The sequence below is a fragment of the Plasmodium coatneyi genome, chromosome 12, assembly GCF_001680005.1.
Source record: "Plasmodium coatneyi strain Hackeri chromosome 12, complete sequence".
NCBI lineage: Eukaryota > Apicomplexa > Aconoidasida > Haemosporida > Plasmodiidae > Plasmodium > Plasmodium coatneyi.
Genome location: NC_033567.1, coordinates 2054110 through 2076933, shown reverse-complemented (window position 1 = coordinate 2076933; position 22824 = coordinate 2054110). Strand labels below are relative to the sequence as shown.

The 22824-nt window shown below is 40.7% G+C and overlaps 5 protein-coding genes across 5 annotated transcripts; 1 reads left to right on the top strand and 4 right to left on the bottom strand.

Annotated features, from left to right (window-relative positions):
• Window positions 1-725: 725 nt before the first annotated feature.
• Window positions 726-2411, top strand: PCOAH_00041240 (Uncharacterized protein; the record flags this gene model as incomplete). The annotated part of the gene is made up of 1 exon (XM_020060912.1): window positions 726-2411. One exon carries the CDS (start codon window positions 726-728, stop codon window positions 2409-2411), a length of 1686 nt encoding a protein of 561 aa, XP_019916823.1.
• A 311-nt stretch (window positions 2412-2722) lies between these two features.
• On the bottom strand, window positions 2723-3325 carry PCOAH_00041230 (Uncharacterized protein; the record flags this gene model as incomplete). The annotated part of the gene is made up of 1 exon (XM_020060911.1): window positions 2723-3325. One exon carries the CDS (start codon window positions 3323-3325, stop codon window positions 2723-2725), a length of 603 nt encoding a protein of 200 aa, XP_019916866.1.
• Window positions 3326-4472: 1147 nt separating this feature from the next.
• On the bottom strand, window positions 4473-5825 carry PCOAH_00041220 (Transmission blocking target antigen; the record flags this gene model as incomplete). The annotated part of the gene is made up of 1 exon (XM_020060910.1): window positions 4473-5825. The coding sequence occupies one exon, from the start codon at window positions 5823-5825 to the stop codon at window positions 4473-4475; it is 1353 nt and encodes a 450-aa protein (XP_019916114.1).
• A 3263-nt stretch (window positions 5826-9088) lies between these two features.
• Window positions 9089-10666, bottom strand: PCOAH_00041210 (SICA antigen; the record flags this gene model as incomplete). Its single annotated transcript, XM_020060909.1, has 4 exons — window positions 9089-9411; window positions 9469-9481; window positions 9859-10599; window positions 10652-10666. The coding sequence occupies 4 exons, from the start codon at window positions 10664-10666 to the stop codon at window positions 9089-9091; spliced, it is 1092 nt and encodes a 363-aa protein (XP_019916403.1).
• An 8671-nt stretch (window positions 10667-19337) lies between these two features.
• PCOAH_00041200 (Uncharacterized protein) lies at window positions 19338-20699 on the bottom strand (the record flags this gene model as incomplete). The annotated part of the gene is made up of 1 exon (XM_020060908.1): window positions 19338-20699. The coding sequence occupies one exon, from the start codon at window positions 20697-20699 to the stop codon at window positions 19338-19340; it is 1362 nt and encodes a 453-aa protein (XP_019916696.1).
• Window positions 20700-22824: the final 2125 nt, after the last annotated feature.

The window sequence follows — 22824 nt, the reverse complement described above, 5'->3', positions numbered from 1 at the left end:
AGGGCCACGCACCTACAATATTTTTCTCCACAGGGGGATAAAACTTAACGGGCCTCACGTGATAGGGAGGTTAACGGGACAACCAATCGAACGAGAGGTGGAAAAGCTGTTGCGTGGAAAAATAAAAACGTTACATAAAAAATTGTTAGTGAAAACAACAATGGAGCATCCACCTTGGGAGATCATTTGCCTGCTCTTTCTCTTTTCCTTTTTTTTTTTTTTCACACTACAAGGGTATCCATCTTTTTGTGAGCACGGTTTAGTTAGTAATAAATAATTTGGTCGGGCCGGTGAGTGAAGGAAGCTTTATCCCCTTCTTGATACATTTTACTAACCTTTTAATGTCACAATTTTTTTTTTTATTTGGCGCATCCTTCTGATGCCCATTTTGTGACCGCCCTTTTGACGAGGCGATAAGGGGCTTCTCCTTCCACTGAACCGTGGGAAAGTGGGTACAGCTAGCCATCACTTGCGTGTGCGGTGATACGCTGGCTCAATGCGATCGTCACTCTGGTTAACACTATAAAATTGGCAGACTGATCAGCTGCAATTGGTAGCGGGAGAAGTGACAACCCGTTTGGGGTGAAGCGAAGAGCACATGCTCCCTATAGGCGCGTCACAGATGAGGGTACACATATAACGTAATGATAACTTTTCAAGCCCCATCATGAGTATCCCCCCAACCTCTTCCCTTTTCCTTTTGATGTGACTTGGCTGCTGACCAGATGGATATACCGGAAGCGCAGAAGCCAAGAGAGCGAAATGGAAAAAGTGAAAGGAGCAATTTGAGAGACATAGAAGAGGCGAAGAAAATACGGAACCAACAAAATGAAGCAAAGTTAAAGAAATTTTGCGGAAGCACCGATTTTGTGTTAGACGTACCGAGCATAGACGAGGGGGTGAAATTTCTAAAACATGACGTAGACAATGAGATCCTAAACTTCAATTATACAACTATGCTGTTAAATGAAAAGGTGGAGAGGTTAAATGATGTAGAGAGGAATATACACATCCCCATGGATTTGCCTTTTTTGTTTTCCTTTAATATGCAAAATAATGAGGATATAAGTAATTGGGTAAAGGAGCAAAATGAGACTGAACAGGGGAAGATTGCAAACGTTGAAGGGACGGATAGCTACATCAACCTAAATGATGAGGTGAAGCAGTTTTCTTCCTGTGCTCCGATTGTCCATACGTTTGAAAAAGACGATTTGGAACTTCTAAATAGGGTTGCTCCGCATTACATTAGAAGGGTTAGAAATAGCCTACTGCAGAGTGAAGAAAGGAAAAGTAAGGATCTGGATCTGCGGGAAAAAAATCCCTCCATGGGAATGAACACACATGAGAACGGTGGCAAACTGTTTGAGGATGGCACCCTGGGGAAGAATGACGGCTCCTCCGAATTGATGCTAAAATGTGGTAAAAGGAAAGTACCATACGAATTCTATTTTCCACATCCGCTAAGGAAAGGCACGAAGGTGAAAAAAATTTACCCCCTTTTGCCACACATTGGTGTTTGGAACAATAAATATATACAAGGCATTATGGAGATAGGAAATTCTAGTGACTACATAAGAAGCAGTGGTGGGGAGGATGGTAATAAATTGCTAACCAAGGGGGCGAATGCCACATCGAATAGTGAACCGAAGAAGCAAAGTAGCGGTATGCTCGGGTTACTGCATTTGGTAGAGAAGACCCGTGATAAGCATCTGTACGGGTTGTACAAAGCGCAGGACATGGGTTGCGATGAGTATGTGCTGAATAGGTTTCTGCGTAGGTACAACGGGATAGGTGCGCTGAAAAATGATACGGTTAGCGGCGACGCTGCTCTTGGTGCACCCCTACGTGGCAACATAACCGACCAAGCACACGACACCCCCGGAGTGAAAAAAAAAATCAGCCTGAGCAAATTTCTCATAAAAAAGTACCTCTTTAAGTTAAAAATGAGGGAGAAGTTAAAAAATAAACTGCCCAAGGGTGAAAAGGTAATCCACCCTGCAAAGAACGAGCAGGAGGAGGAAGAAAAGTTTCCAATGTTAAAAAGTGAAAGAAACGCATCTGTTGAATTGAAACATCGGAGTAAACATGTCACGTTTAACGAAACAAATGAGTACGAATATGTGGAAAGGAAAGGAGAGCTAGGGGAGCACAGCAAGAGAGATGATACCATCACCCAAAATGTGAGCTATTCGCAAAGTACCCCTCCTGATGATAAAGTAGAGTGCTTCAAATATGTGCGGGATTATAAGTCGCCATCTTTTGCGATGAATCAAAACGACCCTCTGTCGTACGTCATAGGGTTTAACAGGAACAATTTGGCTTTCATGTTCCCGACCGTGTCTCGGAAAATTATTTTTTCCAAAACGGGGCAGCAGAAGAGGAAAAATTACATATTGGTGCGGGAGAAGTAGACGCCGCTTCGTGTGCAGTTTGTTACGCGTGTGTACGTTCCCGCATCTACGGATGCCCTTTTTCTTTTTTTTTTTGTGTGTGTGCTCGCCGATGCCACTCGGTGGTGTAACTTGTCCATCCTGAATTTCCGCCATTCTTGTACCCGTTTTAATATTTTATGTAAAGGGAAAGTTTAAATCGTGGCCTCGTTGGTGGGGTTACGATGTGGAGGGTAGAACACTGCATGGGGGTCTATTCATGAATCCTCGTCCACTCCGCTTCCGCTGCTACCAATTTATTTGCACACATATGGTAGAGCCCCCCCGACGGGTTAGAAGAAAAAATTATGCATGTGCCTCCACTCGAAGTTGTATTTCTGCCGTAGGAGGGCCAGCCCCTTCCCCAGGACCATATCAATCTGGTACTTATAAAGTGGGTACTTCAACAGCAGCTCATCATACTTGGTTTTCAAAAATTCAATGTGCTCATTCATGTTTTCTACTTTGAAGGAGGCCAAAATATATGTCCCCGCCAGTCCACTTGCACGTGATGACTGTTCCAAAAGTTCATTTACATGGTCTCGCAAATCTTCTAATATAAACAGAACATCAAATACTTCATTTAATATTTTTTTTTTTTTTATAATATCTTCATCCTGCTCATATGGCTTTATCTTATCTTCTATGGAGTTTAGAATTCCTTCCCAAATAGAGACATTCAGAACGAGGTGTACTGAGTCGTTCCAGTTGCTCGTTATAATGTGGTCATACAAATCGTCCATTTCGCTCATTAATTTTGTTTTTTCAGTTTTGGTGTCGTATAGGGATGTAAAGTAACTTCGTTTACTTACCAGGGGGGTCGTCTTCATCATTCCATTTTTCTGTTGGACGTGCGTGTGGAGGCAACATTTTCTTGACGCGGGGGCTGCGTCCATAAGAGGGAAGCACAGCTTCCGTATGTTCCCGCGGAAGGGGAGAGGTGGAAGCCTCGCCATTTGCCCTGGTGTGTCCCTTATCCCAGCCTAATCAGGATCCCTCTAAACGGGGGATAATTATTCGGGGGGGAAAAAAATACCCACCTTCCTTGGGCGAATGTACTGTGGGGAGAAATTGTTACCAGTGAAAACGACTTGGGGGAATTTGAAAGATGGCCCTCCTGGTGGATTTCCTCTTCCGAATTAGAGATGGCAAAAAAAAAAAAAAAAAAAAAAAATTCCTTTCCCACGTGAAGCCATTAAAAAAAAGAACAAGTTAAAATCTGCATGACAGCACGACGCCTACATGTAGCCTTTTTTGCCGAGTGCACCTTTTGGTCGACTCATTTACACCAGACGTTTGCTTTTCCTCCGTAGGGTGTGCAGGATAAATTCGCCCATCCTGTTGCCTCATTTTGCCACACGGAAGGCAAACAATTGACCACTTCGTTTTATGACCCGACGGTGAACCCCCATATGAGATCTTCACCTTATGCAGGTGTACAAAATAGCAAAGAGAAAAAGGACAGTCCGTTCTGCCGCGAATAACGCATGTGTACTATATATGCGTGTGCACTTAAAATAGTGTACGCAGAAGGGATACAGCATGTTGAAAGCATGCACACATTCTCGATAGAAAATTAAATAAGCACATGTATTAAAAAAAAAAAAAAGATATTTTTGGAGTTTTCAGAATTGGGGAGTCTATTTTGCATTTGTGTGAATTACGAAGTAGGGGGCTCGCAGTGCGGAAATGAAAAAGTAACTATGGTGAAGGGGGGAAAGATGTGACGGTGGAGTTCGAAGACTTGATGACGCAGCGGCGAAATTTTGCACAGCGAACAAAAACCGTTATGGGAAATAAAATAAAGTAGAAGTCGCGCCTTTTTCTCATCACAGTTGGGCATATTTGGGCAAACACATGTGCGTGTATATGTACAATCAGGTGTACGCGCTTGGTGTGCAGTTAGCAAATTGGAGTTCCACGGGGAGGTTCAGTATTCTACACGGCCGCGATCGTCAGTCTCTTCCCCGTTTGCCGCAAAATTCATATCCTTTTCCGCAATGTTTATATGCTTTTCCGCAAACGTCGTGCGCGTGTCCCGCCTCAGAAGTACAACAGCAACAGCACAATCAGGAAGATAAAAATTTTTGCGAGGAAGCCAAAGTAACCGGCGGCCACTTTAACGGACATGTAGCCAATTTTATTCCCGTTTTTGCAAATGCAAGTGAAGGAAGTGGTTTTGGGGATACTTCCGACGAGGCCAAAAATTTTAACCGTATTTTCTCCGTTCTCTTCCTGATAATATTCTACATTCCCGATGTTTAATTGAGCATCCAGGTAGACCATTTTGGAGGGCTCCAATTCAGGGGACTCTCGTTGGTACACTTGAAAAAAGCACTCTGGTGAAATTTGTCCAGGACAACTCATTCCTATCAAGTGATTATATGAAGTATCCGTAAGTTCTATGCTGCAGGTAATTTGTGAACTGTCCCCAAGCTGAGCCATGTCGATATTGTTTGTGAAGGTGTGCGTAGAAATATCGGAGGAGAAATTACAACCATGAATGAGTTTGTTGGTATATATAGGTTTTAAGGACACAGTATAGGTGGTGCCTTCGAATTGGCAGGAGCACTCTGCGTTGACGTCGGCAGATTTTACATACACGGGTGCTTTAAAGATGGCAAGATTTTTGTGGTACACAACTTTGTTGCTTTTATATAGAGAATTGGGAGAGTCGTCTTTTGACTTTTTGAAACACTTCTCGTCAACTTTTTCGCAAGCCAGGACAACCAGTTCTCCTTCTTGAAGTTCTAGATCCAATTTATTTTCTGTGAAAGAGCTTTTACTCATCTGGTTAGGCAAGTAAGGATATGCTTCGGTTGTCAAATTGATGGAGGTAATTTTGTGAGGATACTTTAATACGTTCACTTGAACCAAAGCAACTCTTCCTTTTACATTCGATATCACATTTTCAGAGTTGTCGCAAATGCAGAAAAATTCAACATCCTTTGTGTTGAAGGGAGATATTGTGATGATTTTTTCTGTGTATTCTGGGTTCGTATCATCTTCTTTCACTTCATATTCAACCAAGCCCATGTTTTCAATTTTTTCCTCTGTCCTTTTTTCATAATTTGTGTACACCGTTTTGAAGCAATTTTCTGGTAGCATTTTAAATTTAGATCCGACGGTCTTCTTCGGGATGGTCAACTTTATTTTGTCATAGATGAAGTAGGAATAGATGCTACAGACGAGGGACCTTTTTTCCGTCAAAATGGGTTCTATGTTGTGAACCCCTTTACTTGAGAAGTTACATTTGAACCCGAAAAATCCGGACACGTCCTTGTTCAGCTCCTGTGGCTGGACGTACTTGACCTCTCCTTTGGTCATCCGTATTAGCGTTATGACGTGCAGCAGGGACAGCACGAGCAGCAGGTTCGTTAACTGGCGCTTCAACATAGTTGCACTGGAGGAGTGGCAAAGTGGGGGTGGTTATAATTGGTGGGCCAAACTGTCTACTGGTGCGGAGTCAGGCAGGCGATATCAATCTGTGTGGCCCGTTTTTGGCGTGCGCTCTTAAACACGGAAGTGATCCCTCTGTTGGCACAATTTATATGATGGGGTGAGGAGGACGCCCTTAGAAGTGTGGTCACGTGTATGGCACGTATATTACAATTGCGTGTGCTGTAGGAGTGGAATGAAGTTCGCCCCAATGCACATACACACATCGAAAACGTTATTATCACGTTATTTGTTGAAGAAGCGAATGCATGAAAGGCCTACGTGCACACCCGCAATGTATGGAAAGTAGGGATGCGCGGAATTTTAAAAAAGAAAAAAATTTTAATGAAAAAAAAAAGACGCCCTTTTGTGAATTTTCACATGAGCAATGTGGATTGTGGCAGATGTTCGCACGTAAGAGTTGGCGTATTGCACATGATCGCGCTAATTAAAAAAATTTTCATTCGTCATTTAGTCACTTGGTCATTTTTTCTTTTCCCTACTGGTGAGGTAAATTCAATTTTCGAAATTTGCTCCTAGTTGGGGAGAGGCGGATGTTATGTGTGCCCACGCTAGTATAGCTGTGTCTTATAGTATCATCACTAATTTTTTTTTTTGTTTTCACACAGCTCTTTTTAGCATTGCTGTACGGATTGTATGTCTGGGAGTGTTCGTTTTTATTTTTTTTTTATCTTCAGTCCATTTTTACCGCGCTTATGCGTATATGCAATTGTTTTACCATGCTATGAATATATTCCAATTTTTTTTTTTTTTTTTTTTTTTGAAGAAAACTGGATCTACAGCATCGAAAAGAAGGGGTAGGGTCCCGCTCGCGCGTTTGTATATGTATGCCTGCATGTATGTACGCTTTTATGTGTGTGTGTACTCGTATGTATGTACGCCTGTATGTATGCATTTATGTGTGTGCGGATATGCCCCTTTTTCCATGTAGAATCGCCACAGCGAGTTTTACTTTCACCATTTGTGCCTTTCTCTTTGGGATGTGTAGAAGCAATTACGCAGTTTGCACGCGTTTCTTCCGCGTGGAAATACCCTGTGCGAAAATTCCCCCCCTGTTGACGCGTACCCCGCACGGAACGGCTGCACACTGAGAGTTCGCCCATTTTGAAGTGGGTAAAATTTACAAACATTTAGATGGAACCAGTGTGAAATATAAGGCATAGGCACAAAGCGGAAATATCTTTCTTCTCAGTTTAGCCGATGAGGTGGAGTTTTTTACCCCAATATAACAGTAGTCTGCGTGTACATAATAAGTTAGACAATCATTCTTCAAGGAATGTTTAGTTTTTAATAATTAAATGTAATATTTGCAATGCAATTGTCCTGCCAGTTGATGAATGAAGCAAGTAGAAATAAATGATGCTATGCGACCTTCATTTATATATTATATATTAGAAAATATGTGAGCGCATATGTGTAGATCATGAACATTGCGTATGTATTAGGTACGTACGGAAATGTGCCTATTTTTCTATTTATAAATAAATTGCTTCTTAAAACTTTCCATTTTTATACTTATTATAAACTGAATATTATAATGGAATCTTTGTTATGACGAAAATATGGATAAAGATATTTTTTCTTAAATTTGTGGTGTATGCCTACCAACTTGGAAGCCAACAAAAAATTATCCATTAAATGTCCAAAAATTGTTACAGAAATATAGTTTGGAAAGCGTATAATATTGAAAAGGCTGTTGCATCGTAGATTGTACAATGTATAGATAACCGTCCTTTTGTAAGTGGAACATCCCGTCATTACGCGCATCAAGAGGTTTATTTTATATTTAGCATAAATTAGAAGTTTTAATTGCCGACCCGTGGAACTCCATTAAGCGTTTTCTTAATTTTTATGAAGAGGAAGGAGTGCACAAATTTTAAGTAATCCTTTGCGGGTAAAGGGGACAATTTCGAAATGGCTGTTCACATGGATTGTGTAACGATGGCAAGAGGGGGAAAGAATTATATAATAGAACAGAACAGAGCGATACAGTTTTTAAGTCAGGCGTGTTTTATCTGTCCATTCTGCATGCGCTTATAAAAGGTGATGAAACGTCGTCACAGTTATGGCCGAACCATTAAAGTATTAAACACTTGTTAGTTTAAAGTGGCACCCCTCCGTCTGCGACAATGTGTATGCATATGTGTACGTATAGATGTACGAGTGTGTCTGTCTGTTCCGATGTGAAGTATATTTCCGCCGTTTGCAATGAAAAAGAAGAAAATAGATGCACATTTATGAATATTTGGGATTCAATTTTTTCTCCACTATTTATGGCATTTTGTGCGTCATTTTTAAGGAACCGAGTAGATATTCGTGCCTGAGCTCTCATTGCGCATGATTGCAATGACCTTGTTTAAAGCAGACGCAAGACCGCGCTTTTCATGCTTTGACATCGCATATAAAATGTAGTTTTCCATATGTTCTTAACTTTTTGGAAGATTTAGGAATCGTCAGAAGTATGTGAATTCTATTTATACTGACATGAAAGGGAAGATGGGGTACATGTATTGGGACACCGCAATCGCGCACACTACATTCTCTTCACTAAGGGAAGAAAAAGACGTTATAGTTTGAAGAGAACAGGAACATATATCCTCTGCGGGATCGATACGCTGTTTTCTTTTTTTTTTTAAGCCCTTTATTTGTATGTATGAATAATTGCATAAGGAAACATACTCCGAACAGGGCGCGAAAAAAAAGAAAAGTACTAATCTCCTTAAAAAAGTGCTTATGTATTTTTTAAAAAAAAAAATTATAAAGGTAAAAACCTATAACAAAAAAAAATTTAATGAGCATTCTCTAATCTTCAGTAAAAAAAATTCACCAGCAGGTGAATAAAGTGAAAAATTTACCAACAAGTCAAAATAAAGTCGGAGAACATTTTTCCTTTCACTTATATTGACCACACATGAACGTAAACAATTTAATACCAAACAAAACAAGAACAAAAAAAAAAAAAGCAGTATAAGCCAAGCACCTCCTTTTTTTTGGGGGGGGGACGCTTATTTTATCAACACATCCGTAAACTAAAAAAAAAAATTTTCTCGCATATATTAATTACACAATGAACATGTAAACAACTTAATACACAAAACAAAAAAAAAGAAAAAAAAGAAAAAATATTTACTACACCCTAAACCCGGAACCCTGAACATGGAACCTGCTCCTTAGCAACACTTCGCTCAGGAACATCTTCCTTAGGAACAAAGTCTTTCCTCCCTAAACCCGGAATCTGAACTTGGAACCTTTTCCTTAGGAACATTTTTATCTTCCATAAACTCAGAACCCATAAATTCTTGAACCAAAATTTCAAAAAAGTCTTCCTGATCCAGTTGTGTGTCACCCTTTTGACATTCGTTCAATACTTCTAAATGAATATCAATAATCATGCGGCGACCAGCACGCTTACCAACTTGTTTTCCTCTTTTCTGTGGTGTTGATCTTGGTTGTTTTCGTTCCTTTACTAAGGTATATTCATGTGGATCATCATCCTGATCGTCCACATGATCAGGGAGTTGTTCTTCCAAGGGGGGAGAGGTTAAATGTTCCTTTCTTCTATGACGTCGTCGCTTTTTACCTTGTGCAAAATACTGCAAAAAAAAAAAAGAAAGGGAGGGAGGAAATGTTTTTTAAAAAGGGGTGAGTGTGTTGTTTTTAGGAACAATAAGTACTACTTTTTAACCTAAGTGCGAAATGTAAACATCTAAGGTTAGCGAATAAAAAAAGAGAGAAATGAATAAAGAAAGACAGGAAGGAAGGTGAAGGAAAGAAAAGTATCTAAGGAAGGAAGGGATGGAAGGAAGGTTGTGTTAGGGGTGGAAGGAAGGAAGGTTGTGTTAGGGGTGGAAGGAAGGAAGGTTGTGTTAGGGGTGGAAGGAAGGAAGGTTGTGTTAGGGGTGGAAGGAAGGAAGGTGGTGTTAGGGGTCTAAGGAGGGAAGGTCTAAGGAAGGATTTCTTCTATTCTTACGTTCCAAAGGAGATAACTCATGACAGAAGTACCCATTAGAACGGGAGCCAAAGGAAGGTAAGGAAGAAGGTCGGAAGGGTCTATCTTGTGAACAAGTGGGACTGGAGCAGGAGGGGCGCTTTTGTCCTTTGCGCGTTTCGATGTAGGATCTTTTGAACCGTGTCCTCCAGTCCCTGCTGGAACATGTACTGCTGGTGTCACTACAGGTTTTGGACCCTTCGATTGTTCATCCTCCGGACATATTTTATCCAAAGTGTCCGTTATGTCTTTATTCTTTTCGAGTTCCTTTTTTATTCTTTTCCGTTGGTTGTCGTTCCCTCCAATTATAAAATTTCTACATTCGTCCCACTCACATGGAATACATTTACCCCCTTTACATTCAGTTCCGTGAAGACTTCCTGCAGCAGTAAAGGCCTGCTCTACCGCGTCCTTCACGGCAGAGCATTTTTCCTGAAGGAGTTTTCCATATTCATTTAATATTAGACAGGCCATAGTTTGTTCAAATATTTTGTCATTTTCCTTGTGCTGAGGCTTCTTATTAATAATATCCCCCCGGAGGTTGTCTATGTGCTTTAAACCCTTAACAATAAATTTACATGCTTTTTTGTTCGCTTCCTTCTTTGCTTCATCCCCTCCATTGAAGTTTCTGCATAAATCCTCGCCCTCTGCGTTTCCACTCTTCATAGCAGTAGACAGGTTTTTCAATATATTCTCCATGTCCCCATAGTCCCAAATGTTCTTCTGCACATGCAATGGAAAAAAGAAGGAAGGAACATGTAAATATAAGTAGTACCTTCACGAAAAGCATTTCCACTTTTTCCGTGGATATATAATTATATATATATATATATATATATATATATGTTCCCCCAATTTCAATTCTATACAAATTAGACTTTGATGCTAAATATGAATCCTTTCCAAACCTCCCACTTATTTTTGCCCGGTTCCCTTCTGTCTCTGGTCCACTGTGTTGTTACACATTGGGCACGATCACATAAGGAGTTAAATGTAGAACTTAGACCTTGATCTAATTGTTCTTTTTCTTTATTCTGCTTGAACAAGTCATCCAACTTAGGTCCCACTGGTTCTTCTTTTTTGCCTATTTCACAATTTGCATAATCCCCATATCTATCACACTGAACACAATCATTACCATTCTTCTGTCCCCCACACCATATCGTACGTTGCTTATTTCCTTCCCTAAATGCTTGTTGTATTGTTTTCTCACTGACCGTACAGGGAGATTTAACCACCTGTTTCAGCATATCTGCATAGGCGTTCAAAACGAAACATAACATAGTTTGTTTAAACAATCTGTTGTCTTTCTTGTGTGCTTCGTTTCCATTTTCCTCTTGAATATTGTATATGTGCTCTAATCCTGCAGTAATGTATTGGCATGCTTTTTTCTCTGGTTCAGTGACTATTTTACTATCTGTCTTTGAATGTCCAGTGCAATATTTTACCATACTTGCGTTCATTGTAGATATATGTTCAAACATTTCTGTGGCACTGTTGTTAATGTCATCCTTCATGTTATCCTGTTCATAAAAGGAAAGAGAGGGAGGGGAAGGAAAAAAATGTATTCTATGTAATTATGTGCATCCCCTATAATTATTATATGTCCACCTCCCCCCTATAATTATTATGTTGTCCACCCCCTCCCAACTATAATTATTATATGTCCATCTCCCTATAATTATGTCTACCCCCTATAATTATGTGCACGTTACATGTGTGCGTCTATTTTCTTCCCCCGTATATCCGTTTTGTACAAAAATGCAACACTCCCAAAAGTGTCCCCAAACTGTAGTAGACAATATACATTGTGTTCACTTACCCAGGTTGGACTCTTTTCATTGTGTACACCCCATTTGTCTGCTACACACTGTGCCCGTTTACATAGGTCATCCTTCTCCTTGCTGCAGTCTTTACCTATAAAGGAAGAGGAAGAGTAAGGATTTCGGTGCAGGGATTAGTAGTCGTTGAATGTGATGGTACACAGTGGTGGTGGCACTCACACCACAGATGGTGGCAGTCAAACCACTGATCGTGGTGGCGGTGACGCTTTCGGCCGCAGACTCTTTTTAAGGGCAGATGCTGGTTTTTGCATTCTTCTTACATAAAATATCTATAGTAGACAGAGTTTGTTTTATTTTGTTGTCCTTCAGGAGCAGGTCATCCACTTCTTTCTTCACATTATTTCCGTTTTTTTCGCACTCTCCACGTGCTCCTTCTGTTGTCCATAGAGAACTGTCCACGTTTAATGGGCAATCTTTAAAGTTACGTTCCCTTTTACATTGAACACAGTTACTATCATGATCACATGGAGATGTTTTTCCCCTAATTTCTTCACTTTTTTGGAAGGCATGTTCTATGCCACTTTTAACATCACATTTAGAATTAAGTTCGGTTTCTAATTTATCGGCGTATGCGTTCAATAGAATGCATCCCATAGTTCGATCAAATTGTTGGTTATTCTTCCTTTTTTTAGCAGCATCTTTTTCATTCTTGTTCCAACCCCCATGTTCCGGAAAATTATATATACGTTTTAACCCTCTAGTAATATATAGACATGCTTTCCTGTTTGCTTCCTGGGGTGCAGTACCTGTCACGGTAATGCCCTCGCATTCTTTTTCGTTTGTTCCCTTCCCCTTGGTCATAGCCTCAGACAATTTTTTTAACACTCCTCCGACGTCCAGCACCCCCCAAAATGTACACTAGGGAAAGGAAAAGAAAAAGGGGGGATGGAACATATATGTTTACACTCCACGGATAAACACCAAATTCATAATTCCAACTTTTCCTTAATTATGTATAAAGAATACTATTCTCTTCCTTATAGTGGTGCCATTAATTAAAATAGATAGTATTGTTTCCCTCCTTACCCAGTCCTGTGTGTCTCCGCCATCAGTTATTCTATCTTTAAACCAATTTACTGTTGCACATTGTGCACGGTGACATAAGTTACTTAGAGAACTTATAGTAGTTAGAACATTCTGTGCTTCTACATTCTTCGAATCTTGGAACAGCTTATCCACTTCTTCCTTTACTTTGTATTCCTTCCCATTATACTGTACTTCACAACGGAAGTTAGCTTTCCTTTCACACGTAATACATTCCAAACTAAGACCAGTCATATCCTTACCAGTACACCAATTACCTTGCTGATCATTTCCTTTGTTAAACATTGCTTCTATTTCTTTTTCTGTGATGGGGCACGGCTGATCCTCTGTTTTCTTTATAAGCATATCTGCATAAAGATTTAATGCTACGCATGACATAGTTTGATAAAATGGTCTATTACTTTTCCTGCGCGCTTCGTTATTATCGTTCTCATCTTCCTTAGTTGTATATATATGCTGTAAACCTTTAGTGATGTACTGGCAAGCCAATTTCTCTGCGTTTGTCTCTGTCTTCCCTTTTCCATTAATTTCTTCGCATAGATTATCATCACCCCTATTATTAAGCATAGCTGCAGACAGCTTCTCCAATCCCTTCGTGACGTCAGCATCCCAAAATTTGCTCCGCTAATAAGAAGAAAGGAAGAAATATATACATAAGAAATCAGTGAAGAAAACAGTATTTATGGTAGGCCCTGGGTCGTTAGTATGTATAAGACGTCTTATTTATTATATTGCTTTGGGCTACAATCAATAGTAAGAATGTTTACCCAGTTGTTTTCGAATTTGCTGCTCCTCTCCCTGTTTGCTGTCCATCTTTCTGCTACACATTTGACACGTGCACATAATTCCTTCTTGTCTTTACATTCATCAACTACAGGAAGGAAGTAGTGAGAGGGAACGCGGAGATGTGTGAATGAGTGGTCGTAGATTCCTTTCTAACCTTCTACCATTCTCTTCTTTCATCTTTATCCCTCTTCCTCTTCTCCTTTTCCATTCTGCTTTCCCATTTTCTTATTTCTTTCTTTCTCTATCACTCTCTTTCATTTTTTCTTCGATGCACCCATTACAGGTTGCACATCGAGGGTTGTCACCCACGTCCGGTTCGACCCGCGTTGTCCAGTTCCCCCCGTCTCAGGTTCCCCAGCTTCGGCTTCGCCTCTCCGAGAGCAGTTTTTCCCCCTAAACGGGCGCCCCACGCCCCTTCTACAATTAATCCGAGGTAACCTCATGTCTGCGAGTAGTTTCTCCTTTTAAAAAAACCCTTTCTTCTTTTAAACATCAGGCCATATTGTTCTTCCTAAACCCTAAACCCTAAACCCTGAACCCTGAACCCTGAACCCTGAACCCTGAACCCTAAACCCTGAACCCTAAACCCTAAACCCTGAACCCTAAACCCTAAACCCTGAACCCTAAAACCTAAACCCTGAACCCTAAAACCTAAACCCTAAAACCTGAAGCCTAAACCCCGAACCCTAAATCCTAAACCGTGAATCCCAACCCCTGAACTCTAGGTCTAAATCCTAAACACGAAATGCAATTCCTATACCCTAAAAATCTGAACTATAAACCCGAAATCCCCATTCCTACATCCCAAAACCCTGAACCCTATAACCTGAACCCTGAACCTTAAGACCTCAACCCTGAACCCTAATACCTGAAACCTAAACCCTAAGCCCTAAACCCTAAACCCTAAAACCTAAACTCTAAACCTAAACCCTGAACCCTAAAACCTAAACCCTAAACCTAAACCCTGAACCCTAAACCTTGAATCCCAAACCTGAACCCTAAATCTTAAATCCCAAACCCTGAACCCTAAATCTTGAATACCAAACCCTGAACCCTAAATCTTGAATCCCAAACCCTGAACCCTAAATCTTGAATCCCAAACCCTGAACCTTAAATCTTGAATCCCAAACCCTGAACCTTAAATCTTGAATCCCAAACCCTGAACCCTAAGCCTTGAATCCCAAATCCTGAACCCTAAACCTTGAATCCCAAACCCTGAACCTCAATTCGCATACACTCGACCACTACTTCTAAACGCGGAACCGTGAACCCGTAACCTTAAAGCCCGGGGCCCTAAGCCGGAACCGTGAACCCGTAATCTTAAAGCCCGGGACCCTAATCCGGAACCGTCAACGCGTAGCCTTAAACCCCGGTGCCCTAAAGCGGAACTGTCAGCGCGTAGCCTTAAACCCCGGTGCCCTAACCCGGAACTGTCAGCGCGTAGCCTTAAATCCCGGTGCCCTAACCCGGAACTGTCAGCGCGTAGCCTTAAATCCCGGTGCCCTAACCCGGAACTGTCAGCGCGTAGCCTTAAATCCCGGTGCCCTAACCCGGAACTGTCAGCGCGTAGCCTTAAATCCCGGTGCCCTAACCCGGAACTGTCAGCGCGTAGCCTTAAATCCCGGTGCCCTAACCCGGAACTGTCAGCGCGTAGCCTTAAACCCCGGTGCCCTAACCCGGAACTGTCAGCGCGTAGCCTTAAACCCCGGTGCCCTAACCCGGAACTGTCAGCGCGTAGCCTTAAACTCCGGTGCCCTAAACCGGAACCATCTCTTTTTTTTTTTTTTAGATTATAGATTAAATATGTTTTGCGCGCTTGGTTCTAATTTATTTTTTTTTCATTTTTCTTTTCTTTTATTTTCCCTTAATTGTATGAATATATATGCTGTGCGCGTTTGGTACAATAGTTTTTTTCCTTTTCTTTTCTTTTCTTTTTTTCGATGCACGCATTAGGTGCATACCCCTCCATAAAAAGCTAAATTACCAGGACACCTTGTTTTCCTTACACCCTAAAACAGCTAAAGACCAGGCCACATTCTTATCCTTACACCCTAAAACTGCTAAATGTCAGGCAACGTTGTTTCTCCTACACCCTAAAACAACTAAACAACCAGGCCACATTATGGTTCTAACACCCTAAAACAGTTAAACACCAGGCTATATTGTTGTTCTTATACCCTGAAACCTTAACTTCAAGTGTAAAATCCTACACAAGCACCCTAAAATGCGAAATCGTCCTACACACAAACATCCCTAAAATGCGAAATCCTATACACACACACCCCTAAAATGCAAAATCCTACACACACACCCTAAAATGCAAAATCCTACACACACACCCTAAAATGCGAAATCCTACACACACTCCTTAAATGCGAAATCCTACAGACCCCCACACCGATTCATTCACCATTATATTTTCTTTTCATTTCTTTTTTTTTTTTTTTTCTTTTTTCTCGTTCTTATTTTTTCCCTACTTTTTATACCTTTTATACTCTTTACTCTATTTTCTTTTATTTTTTATTCCTTTATACACCCTTCGGGTGTATACCCCCCTGGGCTTACTAAGTAGCAGAGCATACTGTTGTTCCATAACCTAAAAACCCTTAGGTCACACACCCTGAACCCATAAACTTAAGTGCGAAATCCTACACAAACATCCCTAAAATGCGAAATCCTACACATATACACCCCTAAAATGCGAAATTCTACACACATGCATCCCTTAAATGCGAAATCCTACACTGAACTCCTTCCACATTTATTTCCTTACTCCATTACTACCTTACTTCTTCACTAACTTACTCACTCACTCAACCTTTCTGCTTAATTCCCTTTTCTCTTTTACTCTTTCCTTTTAAACCCTTTCCTTTTAAAACACTTTCCTTTTAAAACCCTTTCCTTTTAAAACCCTTTCCTTTTAAAACCCTTTCCTTTTAAAACCCTTTCCTTTTAAAACCCTTTCCTTTTAAAACCCTTTCCTTTTAAAACCCTTTCCTTCTAACACACTTTCCTTTTAAAACTCTTTTTTCTTTTTTACATTTCTTTTTTCTTTTCTTCTCTTTTATAATACTTTTAAAAATATTTTTAATAATATTACTTACTTGTTTTACTGACTGGTTCTGTTGCTTGTACTGCTTGTGCTTTCTTCTCTTGGTCCTCCTGAACTTTCCGCTGAACTTCCTTCTCTATATTTACATCACCATTCAACTGACCTTCCCCTACTTTTTGTATTATTTCCTCCACACCCTTCTTATCTACGAATTCTTCCTTTTCAACGATTCCCTTTACTTCCTCCATCTGACTCTCATTGTACCCTGTTACAGTCTGCAGATTCTTATTATCAAGGGTGTTCTTCCCACTCGTGGCATTCATATTACTCTGTTCCTCTTTGCATAGTTTTTCCTGCTCCTTCAGCACGCCCTCATAGTCCCCTAGTTCTGCCATGTGTTCCTCTATCCAGTTTTTTACTTTTTCTCCGAGTAACTGTGTTCCTACTCTTTGGTCCATAAATTGTATGTGTTCACACTTCTGTACGATATTCTCGGCCTCATGCATGCTTAGCAGTGCGGCCACGGATTGTGTTGTATGTATTAACATACTATCTAATTGACAATGATCCCCAAACATCTTTAATATACTTACATTCCCCGCGATGCATCGGAACATGAGCTCCATATCTCGTTTTGCCTCGGGTTCGTCATGAATGCTCTGCTTCGTCATAGTTTGGTTATAACCATTCATCCACAGGAAGATTTTCATTAAGGATTTGCATAAAGGCTGACTCCAATGTGTACCTTTCCCTATGGAATGCTCAAACATACTGTATGCACACTGTCCCTGGAGTACGTCTACTTCAGGTTTCATGTAATTTAAGAGTGCTCCCAGCATTCTTTCTATTTCCTTCCACATATGCTCCTATAAAAGATGAAAGAGCAGGAACATGTACCCAGGGGTGTGTGCACACCCGTACAATATGTTCCTATATGCACACACCCTCAACTCATACACTATATTTCCCAGCTCCCAGCATGTAATTACATCGGCACTCTGTCCTGGGTGCATCCTCCGGTATTTAAACCAGTAATTGATGAACTTCCTTATATCTGGTGCCATGGTGATATACTAATTATATACTTATTGTTATAATTTAAGCCTTAAATATTTTTTCAATTCCTACTACCACATTTAGACTTAATCTTTGGTAGGTGAATATTATAATTCACCATATCCAGAACCATATAAAAATAGTTCTCCATAGGAATATATTCTTCTGTCTTCCCATTTCGTTACGATAATCGTCCATATTTCAACTTCGTCGTCTTTTTTCCTTTTTTATGGTTCCTTATTTCCCCAGTTTTTCTTTCCCCTTTTTTCTTATTTAAACTTTTGGCATTCTTAAAGAAAAGGGGAAAAAAAATTCACTAGCACTTTTTTCTTCAATTTTCATATTCCATTTCTATCTTCCCCTCTAATTTCCTTTTTTCCCCTTAAGAAGAATAACCCCTTCCTTTTCTTATACACAATATTTTTCCAAAAAAAAAAAAAAAGAGATAAATTTTTTCCTGCATGCGCTTCTTTGAATTTCTTCCTTTTTCCTTAAGATGAAGTAAGGAATAGCAACCTCCCCCCCCCTTCCTAAATACACTGCAATCTTATTAAAAAAAAAGGAAAAGGAGAGAGAGGAAATTTCCCTCCCTTCTTCTCATATACATTGCACTTCTTCTAAAGAAAAAAAGAGGAAATAAGGATTACCCACCGTTTTTTCGACCTTTTTTTTCTTTTTTTCTTTTTTTGATTTTCCCTTTTTTCCTTTGTTTTTTTGTTTGTTTCATTCTTTCCTTTTATTTCTTTAAAAAAAGGAAACCCTTCTTTTCCCGATACACTACAGTTTTTCTTAAAAAAAAAAAAAAGAAAAGAAAGAGTTATTCGCTCTCCTTTTCTTTTTACTCTTTTTTTCTTTTTTTTTTTTTTTTTTTTGTTCTTACATTTCTTTTTCTTTCTTCAAAAAAAAAGAGAGAGAAGGAGGAAGAAGAAGGGTAAGCTTTCCCTATCCTACACATTCCATTTATTCTTTTTTAGCCATATATATTAAGGGGCAGTTTTTAGCTATGTGGATTTTATAGGTGAAGGAAATAGGGATGGATGATGAGCCTGAGAGATGGAGGGGTGCTGGGTGTGTCGTTCTTAGGGAAAAATGACAATGAATGCTCCTATGATAGGTGTTCCTATCGGGGCGAGAGGTTCAATGTGCTTTTCTTTTATTTGACTTTTTCTTTTAGTTCGTGCTTGTTGCTCTACGGGAGAGGCGAACCATCCGTGTGTGCTCACTCTTGCCCCAATATGGGGTTTTTTAGAGGTTTCCCTCCCCAAGTATGGGGTTTTAGAGGTTGCGCCTCTCCAATATGGAGGAAGAAAAAAATGAGTGCGGCGTGAATCTGCGCAGCTCAAAAGATGGACATATTCGTGCTAGGCGCCATGCCACATGGGCCCTGCGATACAACGTCACTCTACATTGACCCTTTGAAACAACGTGAATCTGCGCATCTAAACACGTGAACACATGCGTGACGCCGTTTCGCAGGTCCAATGCCCATGTGGCGTTGCAAAGCACGCATGTGTCTATGTGTTTAGATGCGCAGATTGACGCCGTTTCGAAAGGGCTTCATGTGGTGCGTGACGGCTATATTACGCATGTATCTACGTGTTCAGATGCACAGGGACGCCGTTTCGAAAGTCCCAATGTGGCGTGACGCTGTTCCAAAGGGTCAATGTGGCGCGTGACAGCTAGCATGCGTACAGAAGAGCGATGATAAAAAGCATCAAGGTGACGCTGAGGAAAGTCCACCTGGAAGAAGAGTCAATCTTTAGTTCCATAATTCCCGTCTTTCCATTATCCTCACAAATGCATCGGACAACAGAATATTTTTGCGGACTCGTTGGCAGTCCAATGATATAGGAACCTTGTTTTGCATTGCTGTAGAACTCCACATCAAGCGTTCCCAAGACGTCGGTTAACAAGAACGGTTGATAAGCTTTCTCACCGTTGATGTTTTTTTCATATAGAACGTGTCTAAAGCAATAGGTAGGGGTTAATTTATAGGGGCACTTAATACCTGCAGCAATTTTCCCCTTCCTCTGCCGTCCAATATGTACAGAACAAATTTTCTCCGTGCCCGATCCGATATCTGCTAAGGAAAACCCATCTTGGTAATCTCCCTTCCCTTCCGGTTTGGTAAAATCACACCCATCTATGCTTTCCGTTTTTTGGAACTTCATAATAATTTTTACCGTCGGTTTTGCACTTTCTTTAATGGTAATGAAACAGCTTTCTGTGGATAAAAACACCGTAGGAAATCGAAGATGTAAAACGTGCTGTTGTAGAATGCCATACTTCATGTTAATAATATTTTCACATCCTTCTATTTGAGGTTCTTGCACATTGCGCTTAAATTTAAAATGAATAATATCATTTTCCTTGGCTTGAATTATTCTATCATTTCCATTTGGCACGAACTCTGTCTGTTCGAATTCATTCGTTTCGGTAAAATCGATTCCCCTGGGTGGTTTCTTGTTTTTTTGGTTTAAGACAATTTTTACTAGTCCCACTTTTCCCTCTTCCACATTACCAGATTCCTGACCACCTTTTTTCGTTTTCCTGTTGTCGCATCTACAATATATGGTTTTGTTGTGTTTATAATACCCTGGGATGATCAACATCTTCAACTCAAAGTCACTAAATGTTTTGCCTATCGACAATGTTTGTTGATCTAATTCGAGGAGTTGCATATCCTTTTCCTTTTCTTGTCCATCATAGGGGGAGTATAAATGTTTGGTAAAACAGTTCGCTGGCACGGCTTCCAACTCTGCGTAATCTCCTGTTCCTGCTCCTCCTGTTCCTTTTTTTGGACAAATCATTGCTACGTAGTCTGTAAGATGTGGGTTATGCACCGTGCACCAAACTTCTCCTCCATCGTGTCCACTTCCATTCAGTCCTTCTTTCAACACCGGTTTGATGCTACTATGTGGATTGAATGCAAAATCACATATATGTTCCTTCGGAAGTATTACGTGGCCACTTAGACATTTTTTTTCCAGTAGGAATGCGTAGATGGCCGTCGCTCCTGTGACCAGGGTCAACGTCTTCATTCTGTATCTGTGTGTGGTGGTGGGGTGTGTGCGGGGTGCAATTCCCCTTTAGTGGTCCTATATATAGGTAATAACTTAGAGCTCCCGTTAACCCTTTCTACGAGTGTGCGGTGCCGTGTCTGCCTGCGTCGCAGGGATTGTATGTCCCTGTATTGGGGTTAACCACTGCTCCCCGTTTGGCTTATCCTGCCTGGTTTACGGGTTTATAATTCTTCCACCTTTGGCGATGCTTCCAACTTCTCTGAAACCTTTTAATGCCTTTTTCTAATGTGGCTCGCCTTCCCCAGCGGACGCGAAAATGTAGAAAGCCCTTTAGGTGTGTGCGCGCGACCCAATTCGATTATCCCTGAAAACGTAGCAATAGAGTGCGTCACCGTTGGTGCAATTTGCTCCCCCCTTCATTTTATATACCGCTTCGCAAAAGGGAGTATTTTTCATTTTTTTTCTTCTGTCCTGCCATTTTCGCGGTGATCTAAGTGTTCACGTGTGTACATAATTTTTTTTTTTTTTTCCCCCATCTGTTCGGGGCTTCCTAGCTCCACTGATCAAACGACTATGAACAGATACAAATATATATATGTGTGTATTTTTTTTTTCATTTTCCTGTGCATTTGATCCACTCTGACGCTGCAGAAGGTGGCTGCTTGTGGGGGATCCCCTGTGACGTTGCCCTTCACACGCAACATTTGCGAGGTTAACACCTTTGGGAAAGAAGCTTCCCTTTTGGCGGGGATGCGACTCCCCTTTTTCACGTGTACATACATAGGAGCATACACGGTTTGTGAAGTAACCTGCGCGGTGAGGTGTGCCCTCCCGATTTTTTCACTCGGAAATTCTTATCTTGAAGGACATTTTCCCTCACCTGAACATATACTCAAATAGGGGGTCCTTCCCAACTGAACGAAGCACCCCCGTGAGTTATGAACCTTTCCACTCGGGAATCACCATAAAAGGTACGACATACCATTTGCATAGGTGTGTGCAGGGGGGGAGGTGTGCCCTATGCCTTTTCAAATGCGTCCCTGTTTTGCCTCACGGGGGAATATCCACAAGGGGGGTAAGCTATACTGCTGGGCCCGTTTTCACAACTGCGCAAAAATGGTATTACCTAATTGAAGAGTTCACCAAATGGGAAAGGTGCAATGACGGGTAGGGAAGACGGAACGTGGTAACGGTGATGCTGGTTTGTTCCTTCAGCACAAAATACCTCCCGTTCATGTGTCGCCGGACTTCCCGCATAACCACGGGATGAATGGTCTCGCTTAAACTGTTCGGTTACGGGTGTGCCTATCGATTCTGTGTGTATTTTTGCCCTTTTGCCTTTTTGCCCCTGGGAATTTTCCTTAAAATTGTTCATTGCGCAAGGAGCTACTGTTCAAATTGGATCGCTCATAAAATGGGGAAAGAATGTGCGCCCCCTCCTGATATTCGAGATGGATAACGCTTTATGCGTAAGTTTATCTTTTTTAAATCATGATGGTGTTTTTCCCCCATTTCCTTTTTTTTTCTTTTTTTCCTATTTAATAGTGTCTATTTCTTCTTCCCTTTAAAAGGGAACAATTTAAACCCCCTATACACTTCCCCCATTTTTTCGGTTAAAAATGAGTTGACCTTCTTACGTTACATATTGGTGGTGTGGGAGTAATATGACGATCAGTTTTTTTCCTACTTCCCTTTTTGCGTCAACTTCTTAAAGGAAGGATTAATTCTCATTGCGCGTGAGTATATGCTTCCACACCCATTCGTACACATGTCCTCTTCACGTTGGTATAGTTTTACGCAAATTGTTCTTATATGTGTTATGTACACGGCAATTCAAGTTGAGGGGGCAACGCACAGCATCAGAATCGTTCATTAATGAAATAAATCAGAAGAAATGGTAAAGCTAAGCAAAGATATAGCGAAGAAGTGTGGAAAAAAAAAAAAAAAAAAAAACAGCGAGGTGCGGAGAAAAAGCAAAGTGGTGCAGCGCAATTACGAAGACGTGAGAACAATGACGAATGGGATGAAGATAAAAATAAGGAAATGCAAATGTAACAATGTGAAACAAAAATAGAAAACAAAAATAGGCCAATTGGGAAATAATCACCCACTTTCAAACATCAAGTGAACTGCACAGATAAAT